The sequence below is a fragment of the Triturus cristatus genome, chromosome 5_2 (assembly GCF_964204655.1).
Source record: "Triturus cristatus chromosome 5_2, aTriCri1.1, whole genome shotgun sequence".
Classification (NCBI taxonomy): domain Eukaryota; kingdom Metazoa; phylum Chordata; class Amphibia; order Caudata; family Salamandridae; genus Triturus; species Triturus cristatus.
In genome coordinates, this window is record NC_140588.1 from 484,095,346 (window position 1) to 484,112,353 (window position 17,008).

Here is a 17,008-nt window from a genome sequence, read left to right on the forward strand (position 1 = left end):
AATGCCTATCATGTCAGTGTGAGAGATTGCATGAATAGAAATTGGCACCTAGAGAAAGAGTGATCCAATAGTAGGCAGTATCACTCCACGTAAGCCCCTTTTAACATTTAGAAGGGCAAACTCCATTATACAGCGATTGGTGGTGAGCAGCCCAGAGGTAGTAGAAACCGAGGGTTGGCTGAGAGCCAATCCGGGTTTTGTAAAATGTCAGAAGTGTAAGTCCTGTCAACATGGCATCAATAAGAAAGAGATCCAATCACATGTGCTTAAAAGTCAGTGGAAAATTCGCCGCTTCTTCAACTCTAGAAGTAATTTTGTAATTTACATCTTGCAATGTTCTTGTCCTAAACTATATGTGGGGAGCACCATTCATATGGTGCATGTAAGAATCCTCCAGCATTTAAGGGCTGTGAAGAATAATGACCAGACTTAAGCCGTTGCTAGACATATCAATGAGGTTCATGATGGAAATATCCATGAGCTTTTTTACTTTGTAATTGACTCTGTTCCAAAAAATAGAAGAGGGTGAAATCGACAACTGAAATTAAGGCAATTAGAGTCAAGATACATCGTAATGCTGAACACTAAGATTCCGTATGGCCTTAACTCCGAGGAAGATAAGCATGTCCACATTTAGAGGGAGCCTTCCCCGGTGCCATAGACATGCAGCAGGAAATCCCAAATATATATATATAAAAAAATCCATATATATAAAAATCGGAGTTGCCGTTTTCTTGAGCCGCACTCCAGGCTGAAATTGCTGATACACACAGGCGCATCCTGTCAGGACACGTGCCTCACCTTTCTCTGCTGACGCGTTTCGGGCACACGCCCTTCTTCCTAGGCAGTTCAGACAAGAAGAGGCAGTTAAATTCCCTTTAATATAATTTCTCTCAGGTTCACAGTATGATTAAAAATCCAGGAATTTGTTCTTCAAACAACCTCCTGTAATAGATCTGTACCCAAGATGACCATCCCATAGTTCTCAAATTCACAGTATGATTCAAAATCCAGGAATTCGTTTGTCAAACAACCTCCTGTAATAGATCTGTACCCAAGATGACCATCTCATAGTCCTCAAATTCACAGTATGATTCAAAATCCAGGAATTCGTTCGTCAACAACCTCCTGTAATAGATCTGTACCCAAGATATGACCATCCCACTCCCAATAACTAGCTTTCACCTGAGATTTTGAGGGAAAGGTATCAGTAGTGTATAGTCCCAAATCTCAGGCAATCCAATGTCAGCCTGCAAGAATTTTACGTTCCAAAGCCATGCAAATTTTAAAAATTTGTCAATAGGTATGACCTTCTGGAGAGCTGCATGAGGATAAGTTAGGGGTTGACCTGATTTGCCTCCAATACAGCAAAGGATTGAGTCTGACCTTATCACCAATCGATCTCCTGCCCATAGTCCAGTATCCTTCTCTTGACTTGCAACTTCAGGAGCCTTCCAAGACACACATGACATGGTCAGTAGTACAGGGAATGAATTTGGGGCATATGTATGAAACTCCCGTTTTGCGAATCTCAAATTGCGATATTTTGCGATTTGCAGTTCGAGATTCGCAAATCGGGATGTATGTAAAAAATCGCTAATGTTTAGCGATTACTTAACATTCGCTAAAAATTCCAATCGATGCAGCCAATGACGTGGGGGGAAACGTGCAATCTGGTAGAAGTCAAGTTTTGTTTGCTGTAATGCCTGTTGGGTGGTGGGGAAGTATATGTGATGTGATAGCCTCTGTAGCATTGCATCTAGGAAGGCATGGAAAAAGCGCAACAGGGCACTCTGACACCCCGCCAACCTCTGCTATGACCCCTTGAAAACTCCCTGAGGCCAGGAGGTGCAGGGAGCACAAGTCCTGCACATGTGTGGGAATTGTTTGTGTCCTGCGTGTAGGGTGTTCCAAATAGGGTTTCAGCTCCTCAATCAGGTCCAATATGGTCTATGGGTGCAGCCTGTACTAGTCATCGATGTCCTCTTCAGTCTGCTGGAACAGAGTGATGCGCAGCCTGAAGATACTTTCCTGTCTCATTCTCCTCTGTGCAAGAGCCCGAATACGCAGCCTCCTGGCTATCACAAACAGTGCTGTCATTGTGGAAGGATCTGTTGCATTGTGGGCTGGTTTAAGTACCATGCACCTGGTTATCACCTGCATGCACTTGGTGTTAATTGCTATTTCTTAATTTTCGAATTTAACAATTTCGCATTTTGCGAATTTTTCATACATGTACTTGCAATTGCTTAGTTTGCGATATCCTGTTTGCGAATTTCGCAAACTGAGAAAATCTGAGGAATTTGCAAGGATATTCGCAGATTTTTGGTTTCGCAGATTTAGAAATCGCAAATTTTGCGATTTCTTCGTTTGCACTGGGAATGTGTGTCATATTAAATAGCAATTTTTTTTTTTTTAATTTTTATTATTCGCAAACACTGATTTTTGCGATTCGCAGCGTTTGCGAATAAAAATGTGTTTCATACATATGCCCCTTTGTTTTTTAATTTTTTATTTGACCTGTGAGTAGCTTGTACTAAGCAGTCTCCACATTTTTGGAAACCAGACCGGGGCAAGCCATATAGATTTAACTGGTGACGTATAGCTCAGTACAGCTATATTCTTAATAGGCTTAGGCTTTCTGTATGTGATGGCTGACAAATTGCCTGTTTCATTTCCAATGACAGTGTCTGCTTTGAGGAGATTTCAATGTTTTTAATCAATTTTGTGATTCTTCCTTATTTTTTTATTATAAGTAGTAATGAATCTAGGCGATGTCTCTGCATTAGAGGTCGGTCCTTTACCTCGAGGTTTAGCTTTTAACCAGACATTTTCTTGTGTTTGACATCCTATTTTTTCTTGAGCTTGTTTAGGGACCTTATTTGGATAACCTCTTTGTTTGAATCTTTCCGACATACTGATGTTCTCTTTCTCAAAGCCACATTCTTCACTGCAAATGCTACAAGCTCTCAGCATGTCCCCATAGAGGATGCACCATTTAAGTGTGTTGGAGTGATGACTTCCAGCGTGTAAGTCGCTGTTGCCTGCAGTCTCTTTTCTATGTACACTGGTACTTATATTCTTGTCTTTCACTTGTGGGGCAACGTCTAAGTATTCATTGTGGGTTTTACTGATTTGATGTGTGAAGCTTAGATTCAATTCATTTTTCTCAAGCTTCTTGATAAAATAATTGGCTAGTGAAACATCACCATCCCACACGAAGAATAAATCCTCAATTACCTAATCCATATAGGTATATGACACGTGTATTATTCATTGGCGTCACTCCAGACCTCCTGCTCCTTCTACCAGCCAAGGAATACATTTTCACAAACAAAATGATATTGTTAGCTAGGCAAAAGGTCATCATTTGTTCAATCATTCTAGTGTGGTCATGTAAAGAAGTAGGACGACTTCTCAGATACTGACTGCATGCTTCAATCCCTCTTTTGTTCAATAAAAGTGTACAAAGAACACACGTCCAGTGTGATCATATTAGAAGTGGCCTCCCATTCAATGTCATGTATCCTTATCAGGAAATCCATACAATCTCGACAGTATGATCTTAAACCCTCCTCGGGAGCCAAATAGTGGTTAAAAAATATGGCTCTGTTTTTCAAGAAGGCCCCCATTGGAAGAGACAATCTGTCTCCCAGGCGGTTGTGTAAGGCTTTTGTAAATATTAGGTAAAAGATTTAAACATGGTATCTTGGGAATTGACTCTCCGAGATAATTATATTGATCCTGATCTAACAAGTCCCTATTGTGCCAGTCAAGTAGCAACCTATTGTGTATGGCCTGTTTGTATACCTCTCATGTTGTGAGTTCATAGCAATTGATATCAGCCAGTTGCCGGTGAGCTTCCATTCTATACTCAGTAGTGTTTAATTCAAAAATATTGAGCCCTTTATTGGTCAGTTTCCTTAATGCATTTCTCTGACTTTATGTTAAATTATCATGTATGTATGTGGGAAACGGCCTGAACAACGAATTTTCAACAACGAGTGTCCTTATCAACGTGTCATAAACAACGACCTGGAACTGAACCACAACCTACTCAACAACTACTTTATTAAACAACGAGTGGCCTTAACTACGACTCTGACCTATAAACATTAAGAGCAAGCATTGGCATAGCCAATAGGTCTCGCCTTTGGGACCTTATAAGTGTTTAGCCATGCAACAGTTACATAACTAAATACTTATAAGGTCCCAAAAGCGAGACCTATTGGCTATGCCAAGCGGCCGCGAAAGTGAAAGTAATCGCGGTAAAGCGCGGCGCGCGCACCCACGCACATGCACTGTAGCTCTAGGCTGGCCTAGTAGCACTTTTTGGAGCCCTCTCAATAAGTCTCGCCAGACCAGCGCATGCGCTGGATCAGGCGAGATCTAAAAATGCAATTAATTTAAAGATCACTTTGAAAACTATTTTTAATAAACAATCTTGGATAGAGAGACTATTTTAATTTACCCAGTGAGGCCAATAAATGGCACTGTTGTATTGTTTTCAACTGATGTTTTAATGCTGACGTGTTTTTTTTTAATCGCTTTAAATAGAGCATTTGGATTTAATTTTACGTTTGATGTGCTGCCAAATAAGAGAGCATACTAGTGAGGAACACTTTCACATCCCAGCTTCAAAGTGACATTCTGTATTATCTCTGGCATTTTGCAATTGTTTATTCAGATTATATAACTCAGTAATCAGAAATGGAGTAAGTTGATGTGGCATGCTGCATCACATAGCTATTGGAATATATATCATTTTAGAAACCGACCACCCGGCACTTACTCTTTCTTAAACTAATTATAGCAGGTTGTCTTTCATCACTAGGATCACCCTTTTAGCAGGATTCCTTAATTTATTTTACTCCATTCTTCTCTGCAATTATTTCTGCAGCTCTAGGAAAATATTTCCGTAATCAAACGTAAAAACAAGAGAACATTTTTCTTTAATTTAAGTCTGGAGATTAATGGATAGTAGCATTGTAGAAAATGTCAATAAAATCTGAGGTAAGCCTCTACGTGTAAATATCAGTAATGTTAAAAAGGAAAAAAAAAATTGGAGAGGCATTTTAAAAGATGTCAGATTTTCATTTCCAAAAGTTAAAAAGTATGGTTTAATGAAAGCGAATGTTCATAAATGGCATACTAAACAAAAAAAAGATTTCTCACATTTAGATTCAGTTTTTATGTCAATAGAATTTTTTTCGTGGTAAAGTAAGTCGTGGTTCAATACTTCGTGGTTAAGATTTGGTAGTTGTTTAACCTTCGTGGTTTAGGCACTCGTGATTCAAGAGGTAGTTGTTTAATCATACAACCGTTTACTCGTAAGCCTTGATTGGATTTTGGACGGAAGTGTATCCATTGCTGGCACCCACATCGTCAGACGGGAAGCAGCCTACTTGCAATCACATGCTGATATATATATATATATATATATCGATTGGTTTCGTAGCACTGCTCTAGTAGATGCCGGAGCCCTATTCAGTTAATCCTATGCTTGTGTGAACAACCATGTCTTGAGAAGTTTTCTAAACCTCAAGAGATCAGTGCAAGATCTGATGTCAGAAGGGAGGGAATTCCAGAACCTGGGTGCCAGTACTGCGAACCTGCAGCCGCCCTGTTGCTTCAATTTGTAGGAAGGTGTCACCAGGAGGTTCATATGAGCTGAGCGTAGGTTGCAAGTTGGTAGGTGCCTTTGAATAAGGCCAGCGATGAATTTGGAACTCATGCCATACAACGATTTGAAGATAAGGCTAGCCAACTCTGAAGGCATATCGCTGTAAAATGGGAAGCCAGTGCAACTTCCTCATGAGAGGTGTGACCTGTTCCCATCTAGGCTGCCAGAAAGTCAGTCTAGCAGCCTGATGTATTATACACACACAGTTATGTATATGTGCGTATATGTGCATATATGCACTACATAAATTATGTATATCGCAATATGCAACAGTTGTTGTGTACATATGCATGTGTGCATCAGTATGGCTTTAGGTCCTGTGTAGGGATGTACCTGCTTAGGTGTGTATGTTGGTGAACGTACATAGGTATATATGAAAAATTCAGTATGCTCATATATTCAAATGTGCATCTGAAAACATTTTATATACATTTAAAAAAAGTTTATGATCAGGAGAATGCATTCATTAGATGAAATGCATGTCAGCCTATGTAATATGGTTATGTACAAGTAGATGAGATGTATCTGTGTACTTGAGATTAGTTATTCTATAAGGAAATAAGATTTATGTATACATAAAAATGTATATCTCATGCAAAATCTCCTTTCTCCAGGAAAACAATCCAGCATTCCAAGAAGGGTTATTTTTACTCAACTTCCTTTATTGAGTTGATGGCATCCACGCGTTCGGCTGTCACGATCACGATGCAGAGTGCCATTTGTTTAAACATTAAATACCATTCTACCAAAGGCATTAACACAGACAAACGACAATTCACCGAACATCTAAGCCCCTGATTGTATTAAAATGGGCGCCATTTTATAACATGTTTTAAGTCTCGTTCAATTCGCCCATTTACATGCAAGTGCAATATACAAAGGCATTAGTTCATGTATTCAACAGTGTAATTCATCACTATAATTCATCACTATTCCCAACTTTACAACATAAATTGAAACATTTCAAATTTATTTTATAACAATGCAACAACAATTGCCGATTTATCTATTAATTCGGTCACCCTCATTATGCTTGGCACACTACTAAGCAGTAATCAGTACGGCTTTATTAAAGTGCATAGTGCTTTTTTTGATTATTGTTTTTACAACACAGTACTATTTCTAAAGTGATAGTGCTTATAATTTGTATTATTCAGCACTTATTTCTAAAGTGCTAGTGCTTATAATATTTTAGATTTATTATTTTCTTTTTCTTGTTTTTATTAACGCATTTTTCTTAAGCTACTCCAAGATTTATTTCATATCAAAGAAAACCATTTTAAATTTTTTTTTGGGGTATATTAAAATTCATATCCTTTTTCATAATAAAGTGCTAGTGCATAATGCCATAAAGTGCTAAGTATTAAAGTGCATATGTCCCTTGTCATTCTCCTTATTATTTCATAAACAACAGTTTTAAAAAGATTGTTCCTTTGATTGTGTAGCTTAACTTCATAATTATTCATACAAACATGTAAACAAGTCCTCATCAATATTAAGTCCTTTAGGCTCCTTGCTATCTAACTCCAGTATAAAATATGTTTCTAATCTACGGAGTTCTTTCTGCTTGTTGCCACCCCTCCTTTTCTTTGGAATTTCAGCTACACAGCTATATCTCATCAAATTGGGGTCACTTTTATGTTCTTTTTCAAAGTGTCTGGCAATAGGGTAGCTTCTATCTTTATTAATGATAGCTTGTCTATGTTGCAAGATCCTCTTGTGCGCTGGCAAGGTGATACTACCTACGTACACTTTCTTACATGGACATTTCAGCATGTAAATTACAAAGCTTGACTTACAAGTCAAATGTCCTTTTATTTTTATGGTTTTGTTTAAAGGTGTTTTAAAATCTGCAATATTCTCTCCATGTTGGCAGGCTTTGCATTTATAACACTTCTTAAAACCCTCTTTCGCCAAAAGCCATGTGTGATTACTAGCTACTTATTGATATTCACTGCTTACCAGGTCGTCCCTGAGAGACTTTGATTTTCTGTTAGTAATCTCAGGGTATTTTCTCCTCTCCGGACCTATCACAGGATCCCCCTTGATGAGGTACCAGGGTTTTCTCAGAACAGCTCTACTTTCATTGTGTCTTGTATTATAAGTTATGAATCTATGGGTTTTGGGGCCGTCCTTCGGTTTCTTTCTCATTTGTAAATGTGGGTGTACTTGTAAAGCGCATTGTGACTCCATGGAGTATCCTGGCGCTGAAGACCGCTGGGGAACCCGTCCTGGTTTTCCCTTTGAGATGGTCCCTTTCTGGGTATATCCAAGGTGAAACCAGGCATCCCCGGCGTCTGTGGGGGGCCGTTGTAGAGATGAGGCAAGCTTAATGCCCAGAGTTGCCGAGTGTGTTCCTGGTTAGAGTAGGTACCGAGGCGAGAACTATCGAGTCCGTTTTGACCCTGGTCCACGACCAATATTTTGTCCCTATTCAATTTCCTTGCCTTTTTGGATGCTGCATGAAGGATTTCCTTAGAGTATCCTCTTTGCATGAAGTGTTTAGTCATCTCATGTTCTATTCTCGCATACTCTTCAAAATTACTACAGGTTTTTCTTGCCCTATGAAACTCACCAAAAGCTATACTTCGGAAGAGTGGTGCAGGGTGGGCACTGCCCGCAGGTAAAATTGTGTTGCCCGCCGTAGGCTTCTGATAAATACTAGACTCCAGCCTATTATTTTTCATGGTAACTCTAACATCTAGGAAATCAATAGATGTTCTGCTATGCGGTCCCTCAAATTTGAGGTTTAAATTATTGTCATTCAGGTAATTGATGAACTCCATAGTCTCTTCTGTGCCCTGCCACAGCACAAAAACATCAATAAACCTGACACAAAGCAGTACATTTGTAATCCAATGTTCCAGTTCGGGACCTCAGAGCACCTGCGCCTCCCACTAGCCTAGATGTAAATTGGCATAACTGGGGGCGAAGCTGGTGCCCATGGCTGTCCCTTGCTCTTGCTGGTAAAAATCTGTTCCAAACATAAATATTTTTTATCAGGCACCATTCCATCATTTCTAAAATCATTTTATTATGATGCACAAATCTCATTGGTCTTGTTTTAGAAAGAATATTCATATATATATATATATATATATATATATATATATATATATATATATATATATATATATATATATACAACAATAAATGTGTTTATGCTTTACATATTATTGTATGTCAAAGTATACAGATAATTATGTACACATCTCTGTATATGGGATGATTATAGGGTAGGTACCAGTACCTATGCATATTAGTCTTCAAGCTTTCCTATAAGGGTGTTAAATATATTTAGATATTAAAAATAAATAGGAATAACCTGTATATTCCCAACAACACACAATATTTGTCTATTATGTAGATAAGGTTGTCTTCATGCTTGCTATAAGTGTTGCAGTTAGGATGACTGACAAGAATGCTTCTCGTCCCCCGGAGGGCCACAAATCTGATCCCTGAGCTACTGCAGAGGACCAAATGACAAACATGTTCTGAGTTATTTAGAAAGTAATTTAGGCCTTGGAAAATTTATTTTTTAAACTTCCTTATTCTTTGTAAATTCTGCTCAGAATTTCATGAGTATAAAGTATTTGAAATATAAACAGCCCCATTTATAAAGATTGAAAATAAGTTCAAAGTACAGTTCTGAGATATCTTAAGATTCATTTGCTTTTCCTCCATATTTTGAAATGCTTTTTAATTTTGGGCGGGGGGGGGGGGGGGGGGGGGGGAGGGGGGGATACTGCACGAACAAGCATTGGTAAAACCAATAGCTTGCATTCTCATTATAAAGACCAGACATATTGACTTTACCAGTGCTTGTTTCTGTCAATACCTAATATGTTTTTATTGTAACTTTGTATTAGCTAGTTTAAAAATAAAATAACACATTTTGTGTACAAACTCTGTTTTTGATGCTCTTTATTACATTTTAGGTCTGTCAGAGGGCAGTCTCCTGGACTTCATCAGTATCCTGCAATTAACCACCTTCACATGATGTGGTGGCAACAAATGTATGCACGCCAGTACTATATGCAATAGTAAGCCACTTTAATTTTCTATTAGTCTTCCAGATAGTTTTTTTTCTATTTTTTAAAATATCTTTTTATTTAACTGTGATAAATACCGTAAGCATACAGCCATCGCAACAAGAACATTGGTCGCGTAAGGTATATTCATCAAGGACGGCATTACATTGGCTACAATAAATCCACATAAAATCAGTAAACAATGGAAAAACAAAGTACTTTCCACTTCCATAACCCAACATAAATTCAGTTGCAACATGTTGGGTTCAGATCTAAGGGCAACTTCATTGTGGGATAGTATCAATGTATATATTTACAGATGACATGGGCTCATTTGAATCGTCCAATAGGTCCAACCCATAGTATTGCATCCAAGTACGCCATACCTTACAAAATATTTGGGGGCAACCCCTGCTATTATACGTGGTACCTTCGGCGGCCATGTAAAGATCTATTTTCCTCCTCCACTCCTGGACCGTAGGGCCCTCTGATACACCCTATCGTCTAGCCACATAGTGCTTAGCCACCACCACTAGACTTAAGGAACGGAAGAGAAGTTGAGCCCTAGTGAAATCAACATAATTCTGAATTCCCAGGAGAACAAACCTGGGGTCTGCAGGTAAGGACACATTCATGGTCGCACCCAGCTCCTCAATGATTTCCCTCCCCTAACCCTGGATAGTGGTACAGAACCATAATATATGAAAGAAATCTCCTTTGACGTCTCAACATTAAAGGCAGTATGGAGTCTGCTCCCTACCCATCTTGTGTCATAGTATTGTTGCAGGGATTCTGCTTATGCACAGAACTATGCGCAGGAAACCAGGACCTCAGAGAATTGTGGTGTACCAGAAACTCCCCTCAGAACCAACAACCCCTATCCGACTAGCTTAGTGTCACATTCGTTATCCGAGATTTAGCTCGGCGGTCCCAATGTATAGACAATTCAGAACAAGCGACTTAGATACTCTCAGGAGTGGTGGGAATCCGAAATACCCGTTGGTAGCTATATATCAGTCCACAACAGGATAACAAAGACACAGTAAAGTTTAAAGAGTTTATTTTATAAACCTCGCGTCCTAAGATGCAGTACTTTGGCTAACACAAGCAGACAAATGGTCAAGATCAGAACCATCCGCATTGTTACAATACCATAGAAAATGAAAGGAGCAATCATAATAATGACAGTGGAAAGCGACCACCCTCCTTTCTCTAGCAACTAATAAGTTATTATTAGACTAAAAGAAGGTCTCTTAGGCTTGCATGGGGGACCCCATACCTTATAGATCAGCTTAGTGGAATCGCATCACAGGATCAGCAAGGCTCTCTCCTGCAACAGCTCTTCGTTTCGAATGTAACAGAAAACATGCTGCTCTGCAATATTAAAGGACTCGTCTTTAAGGCATTGGCAGCTGTATGTATGTTATGGCTAAGAAGTGGTACGATCAACCTGAACACAACAACTTGCACCGTCTAGTGACCCAGACTCGTTCTTTACACGGTGTAAAGACCAAGGTCACTGCTCACTGTTAAGGATGTTAAACAACAGACGGTTCTCACGTGAAGCAAAGTCGAGTCAGCAGTTCTCGAATGAATAACATGTAACAACAGTGTCGCGTGCAAAAGCAGCAAAAGCCGCAAGCTGGCTTTATAACAGCCGACGAGGTTATGCTAACTTAGCGTTGTACATAGGGAGTGGTTAACCCATACTACAGTATATTCTGTGCAAGATTTTGTATTGAATGAGGGGCAGTCTAGCTTTAATAGCTACCTCTGTAGAGTGCGGTAGGGCTGCCTCCCATGGTGTCCGCATCTTCCACAGCTCCCAAATTCCTCTCTCATTTCTCTTGCAGTCTCCCAAGGTTATCTGGCATGTTATTTATCGTTTTATATGTGAGAGGAACTGCTTTGCTTGTAAGTTCTTCCTTTAGTAACCTCCCCTCCAGTGGTGCGTATTTGGTTAAGTCTGCACTCTCCGCTAGCCATGCATGGCGCAGTTGTTCATCCTTGATTAATTGTGACTAGTGTAGCCCATATTCAGTACAGAGAGTCGGCCAAGACTCAAGTTCCCCTTTGTCGACAGTGTCACCTATCGTTGAGATACCCACCAAGTCCGAGGCTAATTATTTGAACCACCCCCCTTTCCATAATGGTGTTGCCTTGGTAACCCTCTGTGTCCATACCATTGATCTTGTGATTCTTTCCCATTCTTCCAGGGTTACCTGTGTCGCGGGAAACAGTCCAGAAACTCCCTTTCCTCTGTAGATGTAGTGCAGATGAGTGTGGGGTTCCTATAATTCCTGCGTTGTATGTGCCCATTCATTAATTGTGATCAAATTTGCAGCCAAGTAATAAGCCTCTATATATTGCAGCGCTGTTCCTCCATGGTAAGGGTTCCGTTGTGGCGTCTTTGGCACTATTCTAGGATGACCTTCCTGCCATAGCAATGACTGCATGTCTCAATCCAGTCCTGCAAACACCATCTGAGGGAGTGGATGATAGGTATGTTGAATGGCGCAAAGAAGTTGCAGTAGGGTAATCATTTTAAAAATGGATGCCTGCCCGAGCAGGGAGAGGGTTAGCTCTTTCCATCTCTGTGCGTCTTCCTTAAACTTTGACAGCACTTTTCCGAGATTAGTGTCTACATACCTCTCTATGTGGAGTGATTAAAAATAACTAGATAATGAAAGCCTTTGGCAGCCACCTTTAAATCCCCAAGCAGAGGCGCCCATATTACTGTCTGGCTGGGACAGTACAACGTGGACTTATTTCAATTGATATTATGCCCGGAGTGTCTCCCATATGCTTCTATAACACAGAAAAGGACAGGTATGGTTGCCACGGGGTCTGTGACATAAAGAATAATATCATCTGCATAGAGGGAGATCTTTTCATTTGGATCATCAGTGGAAGTGATCTTGAAACCGCGAACCTCCAAATGTCTGCGGATAACACATGCCAAGGACTCCAGTGTAAGTGCAAAAAGTAGAGAAAAGGTACACTGCTGCCTCGTTTCCTGACTATTGGGGAAGTCTGAAGACAGTTTACCATATACTCTTATGACAGTAGTTGGTGTCTTATATGATAGTGCTACCCAGCTCCTAAATTTTGGTCCGAATCCAAATTTTTCTAACGTTCAGTCCAGGAATGGCCAATACACTGCGTCAAACTCTTTTCCTGCTTCCAATGACAAATATGTGTGGGACATCACCACCCCTAGCCCTCATTTGCCAGTTATGTGTCCTGCGAAAATTCTGGCATTTAGCGCGACCTGGCTTGAATCACGACTGGTCGTCATGGATGAGAGTTGTAATATGTTTCAAGACGCGGGTTGTCAGGACTTTAGCCAATATCTTGACATCTGTATTTAATAGGGAGATGAAGCGATATGAGTTGCATCTGTTTTGGGGTTTGCCACCCTTATGTACAGCCACAATCGTGGTTGTCTGTAGATTATGGAGGTTAATGCAATACTAATATGCATCTTGGTAGAGACCTAGTAGGTGGAGGCCCAGTAGGTGTATACACCATTTGTACAGTTCATCAGATATACCATTTGGACCTTGGGTTTTCCCATGTCGTAACTTAGCCACGGCCTCTTGTATCTCTGTCCAGTCTGCCTCTAACCCCTTCTATTCTTCGTCCACCAGCACCGGGGTCAAAATAGCTGCCAGGAAATCCTCTATCTCCGAAGTACTACTGTGTGAGCGTGTCTCAAAGAATGTCTTGTAGTATTCTGCAAACGCACTAGCGATTTGCACGTCCGAAGTGTGTGTTACACCTATGTCGTCTACAATTTCCCTCACCCTTCTGGGCTGCATTTCTTGTTTACTAAGCCAGGCCAGGAGTTTCCCAGCCTTATCTCCAACTTCATAGAGTCGATGTAGCGTTGCCAGTCTTTTGGTTCCTAGTGTTATCTATGTTGGGGCCCCTGAATGGACCGAGTTCATGATGGAGGTGGTGTCCTGTGGGCATACCTGGCTCCATTCGGTTAGTCGGATGTGTGTGGTGGTTGCAGTGTCGTTGTGTTGCTTGAAGAAGTCTGTGGCCTTGGGCTGGGGTTTGAAGCTTCTGTAGATGTTGGTGATCATGTTGTGGAAGAAGTTTGCAAGTTTGTTGCAGAGCTCCTGTGAGGGGTTTATGTTTGTTGCAGCTTAAGGGTCGGAGAATTTCTTGACGATTTTGAAGAGTTCTTTGCTGTTTTTGGAGCTTGATTTGATGCACGAGGCTAAGGCTTTTTTCTTCGCTTCTCTCAACTGTCTGTGGTAAAAGTTGAGGGCTGTCTTGAAGGCAGCCTTGTCGGTCATGTCATTGCTAGTGCGCCATTTCCTTTCCAGTTGGTTACAATGTCGTTTAGTGGTTCTGAGGTCTTCAGTGCACCAGCTAGCCTGCTTGGTGGACCTTCTACTGCTGTTGCCGATAGGAGCGACATAGTCGTTGCAGTTGGTGATCCAGTTGTTAGATGAGAACGTCAGAAACTTTAAGTTGTTGGACGAGATGGGTTGGGTGTTGTTGAGGGCACTGATCCATGTGTCCTTTGAGACTTTGCTCCAGCTGCAGTGGGTCATCGTTGGGCAGAACTGGGAGCAGAGATCTGTGAGCTGGTGATTTGGCGATGTGGAGTGGTCGGTCCAGGTGAGTTCTATGCTGTGGCTGTACCTGATGCGGTCACTGGAGGTGAAGATGGGGTCTAGTGTGTATTATTTTATTTGGAAGCATTCAACCTGCTGCAGATTTTTCAGTCCGTCTTCCGTCTTTATCACTGCCCGGAAACCAATCTGGCATCTTTCTTTGCCTGCTTTAGGCTTATTTTTGACCAGGGTGGGGCTGCAAACTCTTAATCATTTGATAAGGTTCCCACTGCATTCTTCCCACTTGTCTGTTTGGACTTGGGATCTGTAAACAGACACTTGTTTAGTTAAGTTCTTCCCTCTCTGTCAGAACTCTGCTTCTCGGTCGTCTTTTCCGGCTCAACCTACTAATCTTAACTCTGGGGACCCACAGAGATCTTTCTTAAACTCTACAGTATTTAATCATTCTGTTACTCCTCTTGCCACACTGGTACGATCATTTGGCCTCTACAAAACTTTGTAAGCCAATGACACCCAAATAATCACAGCTATCTCTAGAGATCCTACACGCACTCAAGTCTACTTCTGTTTCTGCTTTAGTGAGGTAGCCATCTGAATGAGAACTATTTGCCTTAAACTTAGCTTTGACATGACTGAGGTTGTCTTCTTAAGTCTACAAGTAATTGACTGGAACAACTCCTTGTGGCCTGCCAAATTAGGCTTTTGACCTGTACCTGCTGAAACTGTTTTGAATTTGGGCTGTCTGTGATTGCAGTTTGTCTTTTTCTAAACCGATAAATCTAATCACAGGTTACTATCTTCTTATGATGATGAGGAAGATTCTTCCACCTTAGGAAAACATTGGTTCATTCTTTCATTAAGTCCCAGCTGAATTATGGTAATTCGCTGTATGTGGCATATTGAAGTATCTCCGCCACCGGTTTCAGGCAATTCAGAACTCAACCGCTTGATTGGTCGTTAATGTTACCTATATTTTTCCAGCTCATCAGCTTTAAATCTGCTTCACTGGCTTCCTAAGCAAATGCGTGCACAGTTTGAATGTGTATGCATCATCCACAGTGCAGTGTTCCATTCTGGACCTCTCCACTGTATGAAAAAATGCACTGTCTAGAAACATTCCTGTTTTTTGCACTTGTAGACTGCTAATATGGTCACAGGTCTTAGCATACAGAAAGCTACAGTTTTAAGTCAGCCCTTGTCCTATTTAGTAACTCAGTTGCCTTAAGAAAACAAAATAAAGATGTGGTTGTTCAAGTAATGTTTCTGAACTCCCTTTGCTTTCTTCCTTTAGCGCTAGGACATGCTTGGCTAATTGCTGTTCTTGATAAACCAATAACCTAATGTATCAGGTGGGGGCAGAAATACTGTTGGGATCTTTAGGGGTGGGAGGAATGTTCCTGTGCCTTTGCTGGCCATGCATCCACCCTATTTCTTTTTCATAAACATAAAAATGCCGTAGTGGGATTTCTGTTCACTTCCCATTATCGAGGTCAGTTTCTGCCCCCTCCTCCTCTTTAGTGAGGGCAATTTGGGGCTAACCCTAATCCCCACAATCTGCCTCCCGGAGTGGAGCAGAAACACTCACTGCTAGGGCCATTATGGGTGGAGAGTACGACTGATTACAGGATTAGCCAGCTTCTTCCCCATTTGTTTAAAAAAAAAAATAATAATAATTCTCACCTGGCTTCTAATGTATTTTGTCCCTCTGTAGTGGGTGAGGAGAGCAACTGTCCATGCCCGAGAGGCCACTCACCCACTTTTCGACGTCCCTGGTGGTTAGTAGATTGTTCCTTGCTTGGGCTTGCCCTCCTGCGACAACCCCAAGCAAGGATCCATTTGGTAGAGGTATCATTGGAATAGGGGAACATCTCGCCTTTACGGCGATACCCCTCCTGTTGCAATCTGTTCTCGGAGGCTTGAATGAGTTGTGCTCTCGAGCACCGAATACTGTGAAAGTAAAAGGAGCTGAATTACTCCTTTTTTTTTTTTTACTGATGACGTCAGTGCGCTATGTGTGCTGATAATCATACACTAAAAAATAAAATCTCCAGCCTGCTGGGCCAGCTGTTACTCAGCAGCTCGAGGTGAGATTTCTAAAAGGCAAAGTGCTTACAAAGAGGGATTTCCTCCGTTTAGTTTAAAGATGAAATACTGACGTGAATGTCCCTTCTTCCCCACTAAGCAGGTTAAATAGCAGAAATTTCAATCAAATCCTGATTCCCTTGGAAATGTTTCTGAAGACTGACTTTTGGCTTGCCCTTTTCATTTATATCCTCCAGTTTACACGTATCTTGGATTTCTGTTTGGAAGGCGATGGCATTGATTTTCATGACTGCCATTTAAATGTGTGCCATTGTTATTAAATCAAGCTACATATTGACTCCAAATTGGTGCCCCTTGAATATTGTGGAACTGCTTGCTCTATCTTAGAGTGATGTGAGAAAGAAAGTGGACCATCTTAAGATTGTGGTTTCAAGTATTAATATATATTAGACCTTCATCCTGTCCTTACCAAGTCCTTACAGTAGACGAATTTCAGCTAGTCAAAAATAACACACACAAATGTCACTTTATCCTCTTTTAATAAGCCAAAATTCAGAAGCTTTGTATGAAAAGTTCAGCTACACTGCTTCTGTATCACTTAAGAAGATGCTGCCAAACAGGTGCACATCATTACTTGATCATCCGTAGATGGTACCCGC

The 17,008-nt window shown here is 40.8% G+C and overlaps 1 protein-coding gene across 1 annotated transcript in view; it reads left to right on the plus strand.

Moving 5' to 3' along the window:
- Positions 1-17,008, plus strand: part of HERPUD2 (HERPUD family member 2) — a 268,181-nt gene that overhangs the window by 167,136 nt on the left and 84,037 nt on the right. The window contains exon 6 of the mRNA XM_085607481.1: positions 9,622-9,726. Coding sequence (XP_085463607.1) covers positions 9,622-9,726 — 105 coding nt within the window. The remainder of the gene's footprint in view (positions 1-9,621; positions 9,727-17,008) is intronic.